This window comes from Notolepis coatsorum (genome assembly GCF_963971535.1).
Source record: "Notolepis coatsorum genome assembly, chromosome: 8".
Classification (NCBI taxonomy): Eukaryota; Metazoa; Chordata; class Actinopteri; order Aulopiformes; family Paralepididae; genus Notolepis; species Notolepis coatsorum.
Window position 1 is genome coordinate 107722464 of NC_140172.1, and position 22914 is coordinate 107745377.

The 22914-nt window shown below is 41.8% G+C and overlaps 1 protein-coding gene across 1 annotated transcript; it reads right to left on the bottom strand.

Moving 5' to 3' along the window:
* Positions 1-12567: 12567 nt before the first annotated feature.
* pgrmc1 (progesterone receptor membrane component 1) lies at positions 12568-22908 on the bottom strand. The gene is made up of 3 exons (XM_084320736.1): positions 22584-22908; positions 20978-21133; positions 12568-15569 (listed from the first exon to the last, which is right to left on the bottom strand). The coding sequence occupies exons 1-3, from the start codon at positions 22882-22884 to the stop codon at positions 15475-15477; spliced, it is 552 nt and encodes a 183-aa protein (XP_084176862.1). The 5' UTR covers positions 22885-22908; the 3' UTR covers positions 12568-15474.
* Positions 22909-22914: the final 6 nt, after the last annotated feature.

Genomic DNA, 22914 nt, shown 5'->3' on the forward strand with positions numbered 1-22914 from the left:
AGTGCTTTACATCAGTAAGAAATAAAACATAAAATCAGTGTAAAACAAGCAGCAAGAGCAAAGCATAAAGTGGGATAAAATAATGCAGATATATTAATCAATTCATATCAGAACCTCACGTTCCAATATGCTTCTGTAATCTGTTACAAAACATGATAATGTTATAGTATGCACCCAGCAGATAGTGGGGCGTAAAGATAAAAGTAGAAATAAGTCAAATGAGCAGACATATAAAATCACAGTTTTTCACATTAGGATCTAACATCCTTTAGGGCCACCTTGTTTATGGTTTGATTCAGTTTTAGTAGAATGTAAAATACATGAATTATGAAATGAGCACATAAAGTGCAGACATACTATAAAATCCTCTGATATATAAAATAAAGGAGAATAAAGACATCCCTCCAGGCCTCCAACTCCCTCTGAAAAAACTCTGTCTCAACAAAGTCCTGGAATGGCATCCTGGGATTGGTGAGTCCTTCTGCTGCATAGGTCTGGAAGACCTTAGTGGAGCAGTAGAAGTACAGTATCTCACCGCTCCAGTCTGATAAAAAAAAAAGTGGATGGTGGAGCCATCTCTGAGGAACCGGGACTTTGGCTGACCAGTTGTGTGTCCTCTTGGGGAGCCGCTGTTGTTGTTTCTGCTGCTTCTCCAGCATCTCACTGAATGAATGAATGAAAACTTTATTTAACAGATTGCAGAATGGGTACAATACAGTACGGCTCAATACACACAATTGTTAAGGGGATGCAGACCAGAGAAAGACGTTTGTCTTGTTTACATCAGGGTCCCCTATTTTCAATTCATAGTGACATTTATGACACACACAACATACATGACATCATGACATTTATGACATAGGGACATACATGACATACAGGTATATAGTACTGTTACATTTGTGACATATACGATATGCAAATATACAGTACTGTTACCCATAGATCCTAACTATTATAATAGTTCAATGGTTGTGATGGCAAAGTTTGCGTCAGGTTCCTTACTGTATATTTGCATATCGTATGTCACAAATGTAACAGTACTATTGTTTCTGGCTTAAAGGCCAACCTTCATATTGTATTTTTGTTCAATAAACAATGTGGACTAAACCTTCAACAATACACATAAGGTTAACCCTTTCACTGCCACACAACAGCCGGTTAACCCTGTAAACCTTCTAGTCCCAAAACATTCTGTGACTAATTCAGTGCAGATTGTAATGTATTGTCATCATGCAGCACAAGTACAGTACAACTAAAAGAGGTTTGGCATCCAACCAGAGTGACTATGTAGCAGTAACGTGAAATAGTAATATACACTGTACAGGTGGTTAAACTGGGTATAACATATATAAATTAGTACTATGAGTACTACATGTATGTACAGAGTTGTAGTATTAATATGTACAGTGATACAGGTATAAAGACACTATGGTATAAGTCATACTGGCCAGCAGTGTAACTAGTAAGAGTAGGTAAGAGATATGTACAGATTTAGATATAGTATTAATATGTACAGTGATACAGGTATAAAGACACTATGGTAGTAAGTCATACTGGCCAGCAGTGTAACTAGTAAGAGTAGGTAAGAGATATGTACAGATATATATATAATTATATACCAATGATGTAAACTACCCATAATTGATCAGTAGGGTTTAACCTGGAGGTTGGGCTTTAAACATCTAGCCCAGGGACTACAACTGAAAACTAGCAACCCTTCTAATGTTGGCATATTTACAGTTTTTAATTTGTATTCATTTATAAATGTATAACTGTTGATTGATATGCACTGTCCCTGATCAAATAAACGGAGTAAAAAATAAAAGCATTGCAGATAGACAGTGAGATAGATAGATAGGACACAATGTATTATCGTTATTAGATCTGCTGTGCAGAAACAAAACACGACTCAGTCAGCTTCACCGAGTACATCCAACTGTTGAAACTGCCAACACAAACGCTAAAAAACAGTTTAACCTATTGGTAAACAAACGTATTGTTGAAAATATACAGTATGACTGCTGTTGTGACATTGTTGGGATCTTATACTGTAGTTTACATTTGAGAAAAATGAACTCAGTCGTAAATCAATTCAATTGGAGTCTCTTTAAACAGCGGCAACACAAACCCAATAACCTATTGGTAAACGTATTGTTGAAAATATACAATATGACTGCTGTTGTGACAGTGTTTAGGAATCGGATCTTATTTAGTAGTTTAAACTCACCTTCAAACTTTAACAGGTTGAATAAAAAACGCTACTTTCTCCAGCTCTGCCAAACGGATCTCTTCTTCTGTTCTTTTTCTCCTAAATGTGGATACAGCAGCGCAGCATCCACAAACTCGCAACAGCGCCACATATGGCCAAAATAATACATGGTTTTGTAAACAGGGAGTGGATGGAAGTTAAGGGAATGGAGCGTTGTTAAGAGCGAGTGAATGGACGTTAAGGCCAACTACTCCAGGGGCAGTGGTTACTTTTCTCACTATGAATTGAAAATGGGGGACCCTGATGTAAACAAGACAAACGTCTTTCTCTGGTCTGCAACCCCTTAACAACTGTATCCTACCCATTCTGCAATCTGTTAATAACATTTTCATTCATTCATTCAGTATTCGTTGAAGTAACCACTGTCTGAGCTAAACCAGCGCGACAGAACAGACAGCAGAACTCCTTTTAAACTCCTTAGGCTCTAATCAACATTCATTCATGTTATCCTCCCGCGCCCCCCTCCCCCCCATGTAACGCGGAAGTGCAGTGGTCTATGCGGCGTCTCTACAATTCGTAGCCGCATTTCTGCAGACCCCTCTCTGATTGGTTGAACTCCATTTTTGCAGACCCCTCCCATTTCTGCAGACCCCTCTCTGATTGGTTGAGCGAAGCCCCTCTCTGATTGGCCCCCCGCATGAGCCGAGACAGGCTCCTCTAGCCAGGAGTCGAAACTCCGTTAACTCCAGAGAGAGAGGCTGAACGCAATTTATACGCATGGAAGTATTGATTACGCCATAACGAATCATTAAAAGATATATACCGTTAACTGGAATATGTTGTGTGTGCCTTTACACATGTTGGATAGGATTATGTAATTGGTTTGTATAGCGTCGCGTATAACGTTATTTCGCGTGACTTCACGGTTTATTCACATTTCACAATTCATCGTCTTGTTTACATCAGGGTCCCCCATGTTCAATTCTTGATAACATATATGACATACAGGTAGACAGATGGACAGTACTGCTACATCTAGACATTTATGATATACCAGATTTTGAACTTGTGGTAGGCCTAGACATTTTCAATTCATCGTCTTGTTTACATCAGGGTCCCCCATGTTCAATTCATGATAACATATATGACATACAGGTAGACAGATAGACAGTACTGCTACATCTAGACATTTATGACATACCAGATTTACAAATACAGTACTGTTTGTGATACAAAAAGAGTCCAGAAAAGAAAGGCTATACATTTGACGTAGAAACTGTACATTGGAGGAGGTTGGGTGGGTGGGGGGGACTATACATTGCTTCTTCTAAGTGTCTATGCTTTTTTTTGTCAGTATTTACTGGCTTTCAAAAAAATAACATCTTGTTGCTTGTGTGTTGAAGGACTTTTACCGAAGGGTTACACATATCATGTCTGCACGTACAGACGTGCGGTGAACCCATCCTGGACCTGCGTTGACCATACCTCTTTTGAGGCCACTGTGCGAATGACTCACCAGTCTGAGGAGGAGATCCTGGTGTGGGCAAGGTCGATGCAGGTCACCTGGAGAGTGGCCCATACATATATGTCATATATGTTATCATGAATTGAACATGGGGGACCCTGATGTAAACAAGACGATGAATTGAAAATGTCTAGGCCTACCACAAGTTCAAAATCTGGTATGTCATAAATGTCTAGATGTAGCAGTACTGTCCATCTGTCTACCTGTATGTCATATATGTTATCATGAATTGAACATGGGGGACCCTGATGTAAACAAGACGATGAATTGAAAATGTCTAGGCCTACCACAAGTTCAAAATCTGGTATGTCATAAATGTCTAGATGTAGCAGTACTGTCCATCTGTCTACCTGTATGTCATATATGTTATCATGAATTGAACATGGGGGACCCTGATGTAAACAAGACGATGAATTGAAAATGTCTAGGCCTACCACAAGTTCAAAATCTGGTATGTCATAAATGTCTAGATGTAGCAGTACTGTCCATCTGTCTACCTGTATGTCATATATGTTATCATGAATTGAACATGGGGGACCCTGATGTAAACAAGACGATGAATTGAAAATGTCTAGGCCTACCACAAGTTCAAAATCTGGTATGTCATAAATGTCTAAATGTAGCAGTACTGTCCATCTGTCTACCTGTATGTCATATATGTTATCATGAATTGAACATGGGGGACCCTGATGTAAACAAGATGATGAATTGAAAATGTCTAGGCTAATAAACAACTTGTGACAAATAACTCTTGACTTGACCACCAGCCTCTCTCTCTTAAGGCATTAACTGGGTTAATTAATCTAAATGTTATATTGTAACTGTCTAGTTATTGATTGATTGAATTGATTGAAAACTTTATTAACAGATTGCAGAATGGGTATACAGTACACAGTACAGCTCAATACATACAATTGTTAAGGGAATGCAGACCCCAGAGAAAGACTTTCGTCTTGTTTACATCAGGGTCCCCCATTTTCAATTCATCGTAACATATGACATACAGATAGACAACTGGGTTAATCTAAATGTTACATTGTACAGTAAGTGGGGAGTGTTGACAAGTTGACCGCTGGCTGTGTTGTGAAATGTGAATAAACCGTGAAGTCACGCGAAATAACGTTATACGCGACGCTATACAAACCAATTACATAATCCTATCCAACATGTGTAAAGGCACACACAACATATTCCAGTTAACGGTATATTTTTTTAATGATTCGTTATGGCGTAATCAATACTTCCATGCGTATAAATTGCGTTCAGCCTCTCTCTCTGGAGGAGCTTGTCTCGGCTCATGCGGGGGGCCAATCAGAGAGGGGCTTCGCTCAACCAATCAGAGAGGGGTCTGCAGAAATGGGAGGGGTCTGCAAAAATAGAGTTCAACCAATCAGAGAGGGGTCTGCAGAAATGCGGCTACGAATTGTAGAGACGCGTCTATGCGCGAAGAAGCCACAGGCGCTGCACGTAGACAAACCGGAAACTATGAACACTCATATCTCGTACATTTGAGTAGCTTTATAAAATGATTTAAAAAGGGCAAAGGCAGTCACACAACTGCTAAGCGCGAAAAGCAACACAACAACAAGCACACACACAGTTCATATGTTACACTACTAACGATGTCAAGAACTGCCAATGAAGGCACCGTGTCAGGATGGCCGAGTGGTCTAAGGCGCCAGACTCAAGGATAAAACCTTCCGTAACCAATGGGTATTCTGGTCTCCGAATGGAGGCGCGGGTTCGAACCCCGCTTCTGACATATCTTTTGTGCAAGAAAAAGTTACTCGGTAAAGATAAAATTACATCTGCAATATAATTATAAGCCTGTTTGTGTTAAATAACGAGACAGGAGACTAGAGTGTATCCACTGTGCGTCTGTATTGAATCCCAACCGATAACACAACAGCGTAGCTTACATCCTGGTCCCTGCTGGACCGTACCAACACACACACCATTGTGGGGGGGTTTATATAACAATCCCATTCTCTTGTAACAGTGATTTGCTTATTTTATTATACAAAGTACGGTATTGGGTTAAAGAAATATAATAAATAAAGAACTGTACGGCGTGCCATTGAAAGCACCGTGTCAGGATGGCCGAGTGGTCTAAGGCGCCAGACTCAAGGATAAATCCCTTCCGTAACCAATGGGTATTCTGGTCTCCGAATGGAGGCGCGGGTTCGAACCCCGCTTCTGACATATCTTTTGTGCAAGAAAAAGTTACTCGGTAAAGATAAAATTACATCTCCAATAGGCTAGGTATAATTATAAGCCTGGTGGGTGATTTGCTTATTTTATTATACAAAGTACGGTATTGGGTTAAAAAATTATAATAAATAAAGAGTACCGTAGCGACCCGTAGTTTGAGAGCCGCTGCTCACGCGAGAGTGCGGGGGGGGGGGGGGGGGGGCGCGTGAATTAATGTTCACAGGCTCTAATCAACATTCATTCAAGTTATCTTCGAAGAAGCCACAGGCTGCACGTAGACAAACCGGAAACTATGAACACTCATATCTCGTACATTTGAGTAGCTTTATAAAGTGATTTAAAAGGGGCAAAGGCAGTCACACAACTGCTGAGCGCCAAAAGCAACACAACAACAAGCACACACACACTGTTCATATGTTACACTACTAACGATGTCAAGAACTGCCACTGAAGGCACCGTGTCAGGATGGCCGAGTGGTCTAAGGCGCCAGACTCAAGGATAAAACCTTCCGTAACCAATGGGTATTCTGGTCTCCGAATGGAGGCGCGGGTTCGAACCCCGCTTCTGACATATGTTTTGTGCAAGAAAATGTTACTCGGTAAAGATAAAATTACATAAGCCTGGTGGGTGATTTGCTTATTTTATTATACAAAGTACGGTATTGGGTTAAAAAATTATAATAAATAAAGAACTGTACGGCGTGCCATTGAAAGCACCGTGTCAGGATGGCCGAGTGGTCTAAGGCGCCAGACTCAAGGATAAATCCTTCCGTAACAATGGGTATTCTGGTCTCCGAATGGAGGCGCGGGTTCGAACCCCGCTTCTGGCATATGTTTTGTGCAAGAAAAAGTTACTCGGTAAAGATAAAATTACATAAGCCTGGTGGGTGATTTGCTTATTTTATTATACAAAGTACGGTATTGGGTTAAAAAATTATAATAAATAAAGAGTACCGTAGCGACCCGTAGTTTGAGAGCCGCTGCTCATGCGAGAGTGCGGGGGGGGGGGGGGGGGGGAGCGCGTGTGAATGAATGAATGAATGGAAACTTTATTAACAGATTGCAGAATGGGTACAGTACAGTACAGCTCAATACATACAATTGTTAAGGGGATGCAGACCAGAGAAAGACTTTCGTCTTGTTTACATCAGGGTCCCCCATTTTCAATTCATCGTAACATATATGACATACATGACATACAGATAGACAGTACTGCTCCATCTATACATTTATGACATACCAGATTTGCAATTACAGTACTGTTTGTGATACAAAAAGAGTCCAGAAAGAAAAGAGTATATACATTAGGCGTGGAAACTGTACATTGGATTGGGTAGGTGGGGGTGGGGGGGGACTGTACATTGGAGGTGGTTGGGTGGGTGGGGGGGGGGGGGGGGTTGGTTAGGAGTGGGGGGGGGGGTTGGGTAGGAGTGGGGGGGGGGGGTTGGGTAGGAGGGGTGGGTGGGGGACACTGTACAACTGTACAAACAACACTGTACATTGGATTATTGACAAGACCATACTTGGTAATTTACTGTACATTGGAGGGGGTTGTGTTCGGACATTTACAGGGGCCAGTTTCGGGTTGCAGTCTCCCTTAGGTGTTTTTTGAGAGTGTTTTTGAAAGTGGGTAGTGATTCACATTCCTTTACAGCTTTGGGTAGGGCGTTCCACATTGATGTGGCATAATTGCGAAACGTGTTTAGTCCCTTGTTTGAGCCGAATCTGGGTTTAACATGATTTGTGGAGCTCCCTCTGGTGTTGTGATCGTGGTATTCACTGACCTTTGGGAAGTATTTTGTCATGTACATGGGTACCTTGGTCGTGTAGTGTATCTTGTAGACCAGGCCCATTGCAAGTTGCTGTACTCTGTCGTCTACTCTAAGCCATCCTAGGTTGTCAAAGTGGGCAGGGGTGAGGTGGGTTCTAGGAGTAAGGTCAAGCAGTAGTCTGACCAGTTGTTTTGAGATGTTTGTAATTTTGTTTTTAGCGCCTTTGAGGTGCTTTGGTACCATGAGGTGCAAGCATAGTCGTAGTACCCTTGAATGAGTGCTCCTGCTAGAGTCTTCAGGGTATTCTTGTTTACCAGTGAGGAGATCCGGTACAAGAATCGAGTTCGTTGGTTGACTTTTTTTATTACATTGGATGCCATTTTGTCACAGGAGAGATTTGCCTCTAGGATGGAACCCAGGTAGGTAATATCTTCTTTCCTTGTGACAATATTGTCACCCACTGTAACTGAGAAGCCGTCGGTCTTGCTGAGTTTGTTATTTGAACCGAAGAGAATGGACTCTGTTTTGCCCATGTGTAATGATAGTTTGTTATCAGCGAGCCATATGCAGATTTTGCCTAGTTCTGAGCTAATGAATTAATGTTCACAGGCTCTAATCAACATTCATTCAAGTTATCTTCGAAGAAGATAACTTGATGAATTGAAAATGGGGGACCCTGATGTAAACAAGATGAAAGTCTTTCTCTGGTCTGCATCCCCTTAACAATTGTGTGTATTGAGCTGTACTGTATTGCACCCATTCTGCAATCTGTTAATAAAGTTTTCAATCAATCAATCAATCAATCAAGCCACAGGCTGCACGTAGACAAACCGGAAACTATGAACACTCATATCTCGTACATTTGAGTAGCTTTATAAAGTGATTTAAAAGGGGCAAAGGCAGTCACACAACTGCTGAGCGCCAAAAGCAACACAACAACAAGCACACACACACTGTTCATATGTTACACTACTAACGATGTCAAGAACTGCCACTGAAGGCACCGTGTCAGGATGGCCGAGTGGTCTAAGGCGCCAGACTCAAGGATAAAACCTTCCGTAACCAATGGGTATTCTGGTCTCCGAATGGATGCGCGGGTTCGAACCCCGCTTCTGACATATGTTTTGTGCAAGAAAATGTTACTCGGTAAAGATAAAATTACATAAGCCTGGTGGGTGATTTGCTTATTTTATTATACAAAGTACGGTATTGGGTTAAAAAATTATAATAAATAAAGAACTGTACGGCGTGCCATTGAAAGCACCGTGTCAGGATGGCCGAGTGGTCTAAGGCGCCAGACTCAAGGATAAATCCTTCCGTAACAATGGGTATTCTGGTCTCCGAATGGAGGCGCGGGTTCGAACCCCGCTTCTGGCATATGTTTTGTGCAAGAAAAAGTTACTCGGTAAAGATAAAATTACATAAGCCTGGTGGGTGATTTGCTTATTTTATTATACAAAGTACGGTATTGGGTTAAAAAATTATAATAAATAAAGAGTACCGTAGCGACCCGTAGTTTGAGAGCCGCTGCTCATGCGAGAGTGCGGGGGGGGGGGGGGGGGGAGCGCGTGTGAATGAATGAATGAATGGAAACTTTATTAACAGATTGCAGAATGGGTACAGTACAGTACAGCTCAATACATACAATTGTTAAGGGGATGCAGACCAGAGAAAGACTTTCGTCTTGTTTACATCAGGGTCCCCCATTTTCAATTCATCGTAACATATATGACATACATGACATACAGATAGACAGTACTGCTCCATCTATACATTTATGACATACCAGATTTGCAATTACAGTACTGTTTGTGATACAAAAAGAGTCCAGAAAGAAAAGAGTATATACATTAGGCGTGGAAACTGTACATTGGATTGGGTAGGTGGGGGTGGGGGGGGACTGTACATTGGAGGTGGTTGGGTGGGTGGGGGGGGGGGGGGGGTTGGTTAGGAGTGGGGGGGGGGTTGGGTAGGAGTGGGGGGGGGGGTTGGGTAGGAGGGGTGGGTGGGGGACACTGTACAACTGTACAAACAACACTGTACATTGGATTATTGACAAGACCATACTTGGTAATTTACTGTACATTGGAGGGGGTTGTGTTCGGACATTTACAGGGGCCAGTTTCGGGTTGCAGTCTCCCTTAGGTGTTTTTTGAGAGTGTTTTTGAAAGTGGGTAGTGATTCACATTCCTTTACAGCTTTGGGTAGGGCGTTCCACATTGATGTGGCATAATTGCGAAACGTGTTTAGTCCCTTGTTTGAGCCGAATCTGGGTTTAACATGATTTGTGGAGCTCCCTCTGGTGTTGTGATCGTGGTATTCACTGACCTTTGGGAAGTATTTTGTCATGTACATGGGTACCTTGGTCGTGTAGTGTATCTTGTAGACCAGGCCCATTGCAAGTTGCTGTACTCTGTCGTCTACTCTAAGCCATCCTAGGTTGTCAAAGTGGGCAGGGGTGAGGTGGGTTCTAGGAGTAAGGTCAAGCAGTAGTCTGACCAGTTGTTTTGAGATGTTTGTAATTTTGTTTTTAGCGCCTTTGAGGTGCTTTGGTACCATGAGGTGCAAGCATAGTCGTAGTACCCTTGAATGAGTGCTCCTGCTAGAGTCTTCAGGGTATTCTTGTTTACCAGTGAGGAGATCCGGTACAAGAATCGAGTTCGTTGGTTGACTTTTTTTATTACATTGGATGCCATTTTGTCACAGGAGAGATTTGCCTCTAGGATGGAACCCAGGTAGGTAATATCTTCTTTCCTTGTGACAATATTGTCACCCACTGTAACTGAGAAGCCGTCGGTCTTGCTGAGTTTGTTATTTGAACCGAAGAGAATGGACTCTGTTTTGCCCATGTGTAATGATAGTTTGTTATCAGCGAGCCATATGCAGATTTTGCCTAGTTCTGAGCTAATGAATTAATGTTCACAGGCTCTAATCAACATTCATTCAAGTTATCTTCGAAGAAGATAACTTGATGAATTGAAAATGGGGGACCCTGATGTAAACAAGATGAAAGTCTTTCTCTGGTCTGCATCCCCTTAACAATTGTGTGTATTGAGCTGTACTGTATTGCACCCATTCTGCAATCTGTTAATAAAGTTTTCAATCAATCAATCAATCAATCAAGCCACAGGCTGCACGTAGACAAACCGGAAACTATGAACACTCATATCTCGTACATTTGAGTAGCTTTATAAAGTGATTTAAAAGGGGCAAAGGCAGTCACACAACTGCTGAGCGCCAAAAGCAACACAACAACAAGCACACACACACTGTTCATATGTTACACTACTAACGATGTCAAGAACTGCCACTGAAGGCACCGTGTCAGGATGGCCGAGTGGTCTAAGGCGCCAGACTCAAGGATAAATCCTTCCGTAACCAATGGGTATTCTGGTCTCCGAATGGAGGCGCGGGTTCGAACCCCGCTTCTGACATATGTTTTGTGCAAGAAAAGGTTACTCGGTAAAGATAAAATTACATAAGCCTGGTGGGTGATTTGCTTATTTTATTATACAAAGTACGGTATTGGGTTAAAAAATTATAATAAATAAAGAACTGTACGGCGTGCCATTGAAAGCACCGTGTCAGGATGGCCGAGTGGTCTAAGGCGCCAGACTCAAGGATAAAACCTTCCGTAACCAATGGGTATTCTGGTCTCCGAATGGAGGCGCGGGTTCGAACCCCGCTTCTGACATATCTTTTGTGCCAGAAAAAGTTACTCTGTAAAGATAAAATTACATCTGCAAGGTGTAGGCTAGGTATATAAGCCGGGGTGGGTGATTTGCTTATTTTATTATACAAAGTACGGTATATGTCTTGGGTTTAAGCATAGGGCTTGCTGTATGCCGGATATTAAGGTGAATGAATGAATGAATGAAAACTTTATTTAACAGATTGCAGAATGGGTACAATACAGTACGGCTCAATACATACAATTGTTAAGGGGATGCAGACCTGAGAAAGACGTTTGTCTTGTTTCCATCAGGGTCCCCCATTTTCAATTCATATAGACATTTATGACATACACAACATACATGACATTTATGGCATAGGGACATATAGGTATTTAGTACTGATACATTTGTGACATAAACGGTATTCAAATATACAGTACTGTTACCCCTAGATCCTGACAGAGTATATACATATGATGGGGAGGAGACTGTCTATTAGGAGGGGGTGGGGGGTTTGGACATTTACGGTGGCCAGTTTCGAATTGCAGCCTCCCGTAGGTTCTCTTTAAGAGCGGTTTTGAATGTGGGCAGGGATTCACATTCCTTTACAGCTTTGGGTAGGGCGTTCCACATTGTTGTGGCATAATTGCGAAACGTGTTTAGTCCCTTGTTTGAGCCGTTGAGGTATACCCTCATGAATCCATACAAAAGTGTGGAATTTTACTACCGTCGTCAACGATATAATACAAACCATATACAATTATATGGATTTAAATATAATCCCATTTGAATGAAAAAGCACCATGACAATGACATTACAAAATAGGTGTGAAATGACAGTCAGTAGGCTACTTTGTAGTGGAAAAACAAATGTATGTAAAAGATCACTATCATAAGAAAATACTAAGCTACCATCACTCAAGTTCGACCCAGTTTGACGAATAATATCACTTACCCTTAGCTGCCAGAGTTGTGCCCTTCCTGCTGACTTGTTGTACAGAACTTGTAAATCGCTTTAGATAACAGCGTCAGCTAAATGACTAAATGTAAGCCACCATCAACTCTACCAGCTCTATTCGGACTATATCGCCCAATCCCAGTCCCCCTTCAGCAAACTAGTCTTGAAGCATACAAGCAGCTTTAATTTGAGAGAATAAAGACATCCATCAACAATCCATTTTGGTAGATTTATTTATCATATCAAAATATCCTCACGATTATAACTCAAAGCAGTATGGTGACGTTTCTAGTTACTGCAAAGGTACAGTTCAAAAGGGTGGGAAAAAGTTAAGAAATGTTTATTTTAATTGAAAATGGTATCTGCGGTGTCATCTGGATTTGAAAGAAGTCATCCTCTGCTGATTTATATGACACATTTGTTATGAATCTGTCAATTGAGAATGAACAAGGCCAACATAGCATTACGGTATATGAACATTGTATTGTGTATAGGCTATACACTTTGTAAAATGTCAAATTATGACTGTACTCGATGTGCTGAAGAATAATGTATGTGAGCTCAACAAATGGAAACGTAAAAATAAAAATGTATGCCCAAGTAAGGGATTACCCGGTACCACTTTCTCCCCTACTGATTTTTACTGTCCCCTGCTAAGAGTACCTGTCCAAACGATTACTTTACTGAACCGTTTGTATGTACACAGTACACTTTACTTTGACTATTCACTTGGTCATTGGACAAATGTTATTGCGATGTAGCCTAATCAATTTTTCTAACTTGCTTCTGCACACCAACAAAAAGTAGCAGAAAATCACATTGCTGTTTGATTTCCAATGACACATGGCTTTTGGATTTTAGTATAGGCCATGGGGATCTTCTCCGGCAGGCCTGTTATGGGGCACCAGTATTGGTGCATTCCTACTGTAGATGCACTGCATATCTGTAGTTTTCAGTCAAGGATGAGATCAATTCAAAATGTAAATATAAACTACTAATGACAGTAGACTAATTCTGTTATATTTTAATGTTTGCAAGTAGCCTACAATCCTCTCATGCCAATTTTTTTTTTAATTTGAACTGAAAGTGAAAGAAAATTCACTCGTGAAATTTACATAATTAAAAATTAATTGAAGATTGAACCCATGTCCCATTCCCTTTATAAGCTATATGAATCTATCTTACAAATCTGCTACCCTATGAATCGGTGCAATGTCAAATTCTATATATATATATATATATTTAACCCTTTCAGGTGTACGATCACGAGATTTAGCATTTTGAGAATAGCTACTGGCCATTGAAACTAGTGTCTCAGAATTACAAGATAAGAATTCTGAAACATTCCCAAAAATGCACACCTGAAAAGATAGTACAGTATTAAGATGGAGGATGGCTGGAAGGCAAATAATTAGTTTCTATAATTTCCCCCCCAATAATAAGGGGGACACAAGTGATCATTTTTCGCTGAGAAGGGGGATGCCATTCCTTTTCATTCCCTGCGACATTGGTCCCTAGGTCTGGCCCTGCACTGCCTGGTAGAGCCGACTTTGATGCCTGAACCCGACAAGACCTGAATAAACCTGACTGGATCCAATGGGCTCAGTACGGGGCTGGAATTCTCCCTTGTACACATGAATGGTTTGGGCTAGGATTCTTAAATATTGTTGAAAAACTGTTAGAATTGGAATTGTGTTTCCGTTTCATGCTTTAGTCCGGTTTGAGCTCACAAAAACAGACCTGCCAACTCTGGACATTTTCTTTTGAGTACCACATCCGTAAGTCAGATACAAACCACAGTTGTGCGTATAGTGAAACATTCAACAAATAGGAAGCCTATATACACACATACAATAGTAACAAACATTAGGTAAAATCAAAGAAAGAAAACAAAACATATTATATTTCATATATCAACTCTACATAAAGGGGAACTTTACCAAAAAACAATGTCGATTTATTTTGCACATATTCACACACATCCAAAAACCCTATAAACAGTTTTGCACACGTTAATTTAGTTTGACAGTTGAGAGCAAATTAGCCATCAGTGATGTCATCAGGGACATTTAATCCTTGTGTTAATTACAGCTTCAAGAAATTATAACTGTCAAATCAAATTAATGTGTGCAACTGTTTATAGGGGTTTTCAACATGTGAGATTATGTGCAAAAATATAAAAAAATCATAAAAAACAAGTGTCCCTTTAAATTACAGAAATTTCAACAAAAAAAATCAAGAGCCTTTGAATTTCCCTGCAAAGAAAAGTCAGATATCCATATCATTTGTATTATTACCTTACATTTAGAATGTCAAGAGACGAGGCCATTGGTCCAGATACCTTGGAATGAAATGTTGAATTGCTTTCTCTTCACTGTTGGGGTGCCTTCCTTGTCACTATCCATGCCACTATCTCTAGTCTAGATCTGCCTATGTACGGCTGTAAGAGTAATAGCCAAATGTTCGTGGTATGTCATCCTCCTAACATTTGCTCCATGAAAAACAAAGAATGAACCGGACGAGAATGCTCCTATTTGTACATCAATGGAAGAGTCTACTGAAAGTGTTCCTAGAAGCTGTTCTTGAATATTTGTGTTCCTAGACTTTCCTTCAGCATATTACAGTAGGCACAAAGGCGAGGCTCTCCGAAAAATAGGCGGACGACTTTGTGGAAAATAAGTGCACATTAGTGAGATGTGAGTATAAGAGACTCACTAAAAACTTGGTATCTCATGTACCGCGTCATACAACACCACTTCCCACAGGTGGTTATGGTGAGGCCCAATGGGGTTAAGGTATCGATTTGGTTTCTACAGGAGATACCATGTTTTTAGGGAGTCCCGTGAGCGGTAGGCTACCAGGGCTTTCCCGGAGGGCTCCCGCCTGCCATTGTTAGACATTTTTAAATTGTCACTCATCCTTGGATTGGCTCTGCTCCCTTTTCAGTTCAGTCAGAAGAAGCTTAGTGCATATTTGTATATTTATAGTGAAACAACTCAAAATAGCGTTATGCCTACATGGTACTCAAAATGCATACAGGTTGGCAGGTATGCAAAGAGCTACTTCTTGGATTCAGTTTGGGTTTTGGAGAGAAATCTTTCAGGTTCGGGGTCAGGCCAGGCTCAGATTTTCTTTTTGTCCTTGACTTCCTCGTCGTCTGTGTATTCTGTGGGTTCCTCTCCCGGCTTCAGCAGCTTGCCGATATAGTCATACTTTTCTGTAGAGGGAAAAGGAAAACAAACACACAATGACATTGAATCCCTCTGGAAGTGTTGCGTTTCCACCACAACAACGCACAGACGGAATACAAATGCAAGGACACAGCTAGAACGATCCCACTCAATGGCCTCGATAAAGTGTTACAGAAAGTATGCCGTTGTACAATCTTGCATGGAAGATTAGAATTTTGAGTTCTGAACATTCTAATTAAGATGTCAGAATGGCTACTGGTCATTGAAAGCTATACAGTTCTAGAATTATGAGAAAACGTAAAAATAAAAATTGTGGAAAAGACTTAAAAATAAAGATTATTACAACAACTTTAAATGGTATGATTGTTTATTTATCGTTTTGCAAGTGGACCAGTACAATGAACACATATCAAAGGCTGTCTCACCAACTGGCAAAGAGCTGGACCAGTCTCCTTGATAGGGCTGACTCTTAAGCAAAATGTCTGACCAATGTCATGCAGAGCACATGTGAAATGATTGTGAAACAGTTACCAGTAACTTAACTCAACTTATTAACGGTTGCAATATGAGAAACTATGCACTAGACTTTTCATGCGTCTTGACCAGCATCTGAACTTCTGCCGACAGCATTTTGTAATTTTCCGTAACAACAAAGAAATCTGCCTGAATGGGTTAAACATCATAGGAGTTAAATTGCTGCCCGCGGATCTACTCCACCCTCTTGCCCAGAAAAGCCCATAAGATAATCAAGGACACTCACCACCATGGTCATGTACGGAAGCCCTAAGAGGCCATACATTCATATATTTTGTTTACTCCGTTTTCCCGTGATAAAAAGTTAATTTAATTTGTTTTTTCTTGTGATAATTTTCTCAAGATCTCGAGAAAACGAAACGATAGTCTAGTATTAGATCACTGCAGGAAACATCATTCAGTGTCGCAATGTCAGAGGAGCAGGAGGATATTGATCACCACGTCACATTATCTCTTCAATCAAGGCCCGACACAGGCTGACATAGCTTTATGCCTTGCTGTTACAGATGATATACACATTTAGTGTGCGTCATATAAGAAGACGGTTAGCAAAGGCTTCAGCTTTACCGGTGGCGCAATCAAAGTGAGCTCTCAAAGAGCACCTATACGGGAGGCTGCAACTCGAAACTGGCCCCCGTAAATGTCCTACCCCCCCCCCCCCCCCCCCCCCCCAAATGTAGTTTCCTCCCCCGCCCTTGTATGTATATATTTTTAGGATCTCTGTTTAACAGTACTGTGTATTTGCATATCTTGTATGTCACAAATGTAACAGTACTGTGTATACCTGTATGTCATGTACCCCCCTGAAATAAATTAATCCGTTATCACGAGAAGGGACTTCATTTTCTCGAGATATGTCGAGATAACAAGATAATAAGTCGTTATCACGAGAAAACGGACTTTGTTATCTCGAGAAAAGTATCCCGTTATCACGAGAAAACAAATTAAATTAACTCGTTATCAAGTTTCATTAATAGTTGTCATACAGAAGTACAGAATACTTTTATACAAAATGCTTCTTACTGTTACGCTCCAGAGACTGTGCTAGACAAGATAAGTATGAAATAAAATAGTATAGCATGTAAAATAGAAGTAAAAATAGAGGCCACAGTGTTCAGTATAGACATATGTACAATGTTCGATGCAGAATAGAAGTAACCGAGTTACCATACAATATACAATATACTATGCAATGTACTAATATACAATACTATATAGTGCAAAGCAGAAATGGGATGAGGTACAATTTAGGTAAAATTTACAGTAAGGTGTACGAGTTGTAGTGCAAATCCTTTACCAATCAATATAAAGTGTGTTTAGGTGATCTAAAGTGTGGAGAGTCGGTGCTGCAGTGTGTTGTTTGTTTAAAGTGAGTGTGTGGATGTGTGTGCTGTGTGCATTTGATGGTTGTTGCATAGTGTTTATTGTTCGTTGAGCAGCCTGATGGCCTGGGGATAGAAGCTTCTTCTGAGTCTTTCTGTGCTCGCCTTGAGACTCCGGTATCGCTTGCCTGACCGCAGCAGTTCAAAGAGGCAGTTGTTTGGGTGGCTGGAGTCCTTGATGATTCTCTTAGCCTTACCCCTGCACCGCTTGTTGTAAATGTTCTAGAGGGTGGGAAGCCCCCCTCCAATTGTGCGTTCGGCTGAACGTGTCACTCTTTGTAGTCTGCTACGGTCTTGTGCGGTGCTATTCCCAAACCAGGAGGTGATATTGCCAGTAAGGATGCTCTCTATTGTACATGAGTAGAAGTTCTTAAGGATCTTCTGACTGACTTGGAACTTCCTTAGGCGCCTGAGGAAGTAGAGGCGTTGTCATGCCTTCTTCACAACACTGTCAATGTGTGTGGTCCATGTCAAGTCCTCGGATATGTGGGCTCCGAGGTACTTAAAACTGTTCACTCTCTCAACCGGTGCCCCGTCAATGCTGAGGGGGCTGTAGTCCCTGACCCCGACCTCCTAAAGTCCACAATCATCTCCTTTGTGTTGCTGACGTTCAGAGAGAGGCTGTTCTCCTGGCACCATCCCGCCAGGACCTTGACCTCTTCCAGGTAGGCCCTCTCGTCGTTTGCAGAGATCAGGCCCACCACTACTGTGTCGTCAGCTAATTTGATGATTGTGTTGTTACTCCGCCGAGCCACACAGTCATGTGTGTACAGGGAGTAGAGGAGGGGACTCAGAACACAGCCCTGGGGGGCCCCTATGTTGAGGGTGATGGATGAGGAGGTGCAGTTGCCTGCTCTCACCACCTGGGGTCTGCCCATCAGGAAGTCCAAGACCAGGTCCCTGAGCTTGGCTATGAGTTTGGAGGAGACTATGGTATTGAATGCCGAGCTGTAGTCGATGAATAGCATTCTCACATAGTTCGCCTTCCTCTTGTCCAGGTGTGATGCTGCTGTGTGCAGCACATGGGCTATGGCGTCCTCCGTGGACCTGTTGGGGCGATATGCAAATTGCAGGGGGTCCAGGTTGATGGGGAGGGAGGAGCAGATGTAGCCCTTTACTAGCTTCTCAAAGCACTTCATGGCTATGGAGGTGAGAGCTACAGGGCGGTAGTCGTTGAGGCAAGCAGGCTTGGATTTTTTAAGTACAGGGATGATAGTGGACTTCTTCAGGCAGGTGGGGATGACAGCCTGTTCTAAGGACAGGTTAAATATGTCATCATATCACGGGAAAGCGGAGTAAATAAATTGTATGAATGTGTATAGGAGCCAAAGCACTCATGAGTTATACCTTATTTCTATTGGCTTAGTTGGCTACACTGTTTAGGTCTACATTTCAGAATACTAGGGATGCACCGAATGGGAAATTCTTGGCCGATACCGAAAATAGGAAACAGTTGGCCGAAAACCGAATGCCGAAAATGTTGTTCAGCTACCTGATTATGGAAAAATATATGATTATGGCTAAACTTAAAGGGGCTATGTACTGCTATTCCTAGCACTATTTGGGCAACTTTACACAATTCCTGTTAGTCTATTGAAGACATTTGTAAGTTTTTTTTTCAAAAAAAATGCATTGTTTTATATTTCTAATCAAGTACTCAAAACCATCATTTTTCAGCCTCAAGATTTCAGGCTGTTATGGCCTGGCTCCGCCCATAAGCACTTTGAGTGACAGTCAGTCCACACAGTCTGCACTGGTAGACAGAGGGAGATAGAGAGAGAGAGAGAGAGAGAGAGAGAGGGAGATAGAGAGAGAGAGAGAGAGAGAGAGAGAGAGAGAGAGAGAGAGAGAGAGAGAGAGGGGGTGGGGGAGAGAGAGAGAGAGAGAGAAAAAGACAGGCCGTTATTGACAAGGCCCCCTCTCTCCCTCCCTCTCTCTTCCTTTCTCTCCCTCTCTGTGATGAGTCCGCGCGGCAGCTTGTGGTTTTTTTTTCTTCTTTCTTTCAATCTCCCGTTTGCAGGTGTGTGGCGCGCGGCAGGTCCCCCCCCCCCCCCTCTCTTACTCTCTTCCCATTCTCCTATGCAAAGAGCTGGACGATGTTCCACTGTCAAACATCTCCCAAACAGGAAGTAAACTAACCAGCGCTACATTTACTTGTTTGTTTTTCCTTAACATATTGAATAAGTAATATTACATTATTGTTCCCCATATTTAGTTTTTTGTGTCTTTTATAAATAAAAAAAGTTGAAAAAAGTTTAGTAATAAAATGTCACTTTGCAGCCTCGTTTATTCACTGTGTCCATGGAATGACGAAAGTATGAGTTCCAAATACATCACTGTACAGTACACCTCATAAATGTTCAGACAAGCTTAATCTTTGGTTATTTCTGATACTCTGTATACAACATTAAAGCCACATTTTCTTTCAAACTAATTTGGTTGCGGATGTCCCGATTTGGTAAAACATTTTTGATCTCTTGGGCAGAGGTGTTTAGCAGGCTGTGACATATAGGCGTAGAGACAGCTATGTGTAGGACTGTGCTCTCTTCCATGACAGAAACACCATTGTTCAGGCACCAAGGCATCAGGTTGTACTACATGCTTGGTGCTGAAATGTTACGGTCAATCAATAAAATTTTACGGTTACGCACATCAATCAACTGTTACACTATGGAGAGATGAGTGAACAGCCATTTTTCACCTTTTCAAAGAGTAACTGATGGGACAAAATCCCCCCTAAATTGTGGCATGTGCCCAATAGGGCAATTCATTTGAATTTCAATTATGATTTTTGTCTTCCAATGATTATGAAAACAAGATAATCGACTTTATTTTAGTTTAGTTGAATTATGTTTAAAGTTCAAGGAAATCCACTGTTAAAGTTTTTTTTCTCCAACTTTAATAAATGCATGGTTTCCAAACTCAAATGAGTAAACCGTGTCAAATGTATTGTCATTATACAGCACAAGTACAGTATAACGAAAAAAAGTTTGGCTCAATATTGAATCTCAATATTGACCAACATAAATCATGATTATCATTTTTGCCATAATCATGCAGCCCTAGCGCCCAGTGAAGAAAATCATCACAGACTACAATTAAAAATGGCATGTTGTCTCCTTAACTTTTCTGGAACCCTAGCCTTACTGGCTACTTAAGATGACATTGATCAGTAGAGTCCTTCCTCAGCACAATGCATGCTGTTCCTCATACATACTAGCTTTGGATATCTAGCCACAAACCAAAGTCAATGGGGTTAAAGCTCTCGTCTGTACAAGCGGACTGCACACAAAGTAGATGTTGGTTACCTTCAGTCAGCATGTACAGACAGGAGCTTGACCCAATCAACTTTGCATTGGTTTGTTTGTGGCTAACTATCCGGAGCTAGTATGGGGGAACAGCATGAACGGAACAGAATGACTCTGCCGATCAACAACACCATGGGTAAGTATGAAATAGCACTAGGGGTTCCAAGATCAGAACTATCCCTTTAAGACCTGTGTAACACGTCAACTCACGGGTGAACTGAGTCTCCCACTCCGTTAGGCTCTCCTGCTGCATGGCGTTCAGGTCTGACAGGTCATCATGTTCATCTTTCAGGGCTTCCTTCTCTAGGCAGAAGGTAGCCAGTCCCCTGGAGGCATCTTTGCCTGCAAAAACTCCATAGGGTCCCTCTGCAAACAAGGGAGGGGCATAGAGAGGTTACAGAAATTATCCTAAGAGTAGGGAAGGGATATCAATACACTTTTTGCCATACTTCCCCTCCCTGTATTGATATGTGATGGTCAATGCTGTGTATATTTTAACCTAAAATGTGTAAAGTTAACTGCTAAGACTGTCTGAATTCCATCTAGTATTGGATTTATTAAACCTTGTGCTTCTAAACTGGCTTTAATTACAACTAATTTTGTTTAGTGGGAAACTTGACAGTTGGGTAGCCTCGGTAGAGGCCCAGAAAAAAAGAATGAAGGAGAATGTGTAATGGCCATGGAATGGGCAACTTGGATATTCGTGGCAAGACTAACAAAAATGGACTTGCACTCGTTTTCTACTTTCTGCGACCTTTACACAGAGTCGCTACTAGGCAACTCATGGACATTCACCTGTTGCAGTGTCGGCGCTGGAACAGGATATTGATTATTACATTATGTATATGTTCAAAGATAAGATGTATAGTACACTCCCGTGTTTACTTGTATCACATTTACCAACGAACCGCAACTATTTCAATAGCTCGTTGACGGGGTGGCATCGTGAGTCAGAGGGTAAGTTAGGGGCACAGTCCCAAAATCAAGTCGGTGAGAGGTTACATGCCAACGCAGCATGCCGTGCGCTGATCGCATGTTGTGTGGCGGCTGGTTCACACAACCAGTTACAAGCGATCAACAGACTGATACAGATTCAGAATAAACAAATATCAAAACACGGTACTGCTGTCTGGCAATTTCCTATCCCCTTTCGTGACTGATGCACCGAGGTAATCCACAGTCACTTGCTCCTCAATAGGAAACCAACCTAGATTTACCATGAAGGACAGGTTCTAACCGAACCGTTCGTTATACAAGTATCACAGAGAAATGTCAAAGGTACTCACAGTTGCACGAGGGTTTCGGACAGAGATACGGGATGGTTTGAAAGCGGCGTTGCTAATATTTTTTTTTATATTTTTTATAAACTGGTCAACACTGCATTATTTCCGGCGTTGGGTGCATGATGCGCATGCGCTGTGATCACACCAGGCAGCCAACGCCGGAAATAATGCCGTTTTGAGCAGTTTATAAAGAATATTTAAAATGTTTATTAGCAACGCCGAGATTTCAAACCCTCCCATATCTCTGTCCGAAACCCTCGTGCAACTGTGAGTACCTTTGACATTTCTCTGTGATACTTGTATAACGAACGGTTCGGCCAGAACCAGTCCTTCAGGGTAAATCTAGGTTAGTTTCCTATTGAGGAGCAAGTGACTGTGGATTCACTCGGTGCATCAGTCACGAAAGGGGTTAGCCATTTCCTTGACGTAGGTTAGGCACTCGTTTGGCCAGCGTAAAGTTTCGAACTTTTTCGAACAACACACGCATTGTAGACTGAATGAACCATCACAAACACAGGTCCATAAAACGTTACCTGGGCCGTAGAAGTTCTTCCCCCGGGTCACGTCGAACACTTTCCCGTTCACAGCCATGAGAATCCTCGGATCCTCCAGCCCATCGTACGGCTTCAACTCCGTCAGCGTGAAGTCCCTCTTCTTGAGTTTGGGCAGAGGCTGCTCCACCTCTCCGAAGTCCACGGGCTTGTCCCCGCGGAAGATCTTGTAGAGGAGAAATATGCAAAAGCCGAGGAGGCTCAGATTCAACGGAGACGTGAAGATCTCTTGCAAAATTCCAGAGGAAGTTAGCTGTGCCTGTGCTCCCTCCGCATCAGCCATGTTTGTTTCTCTGTGTTAACGTTCCGCCTC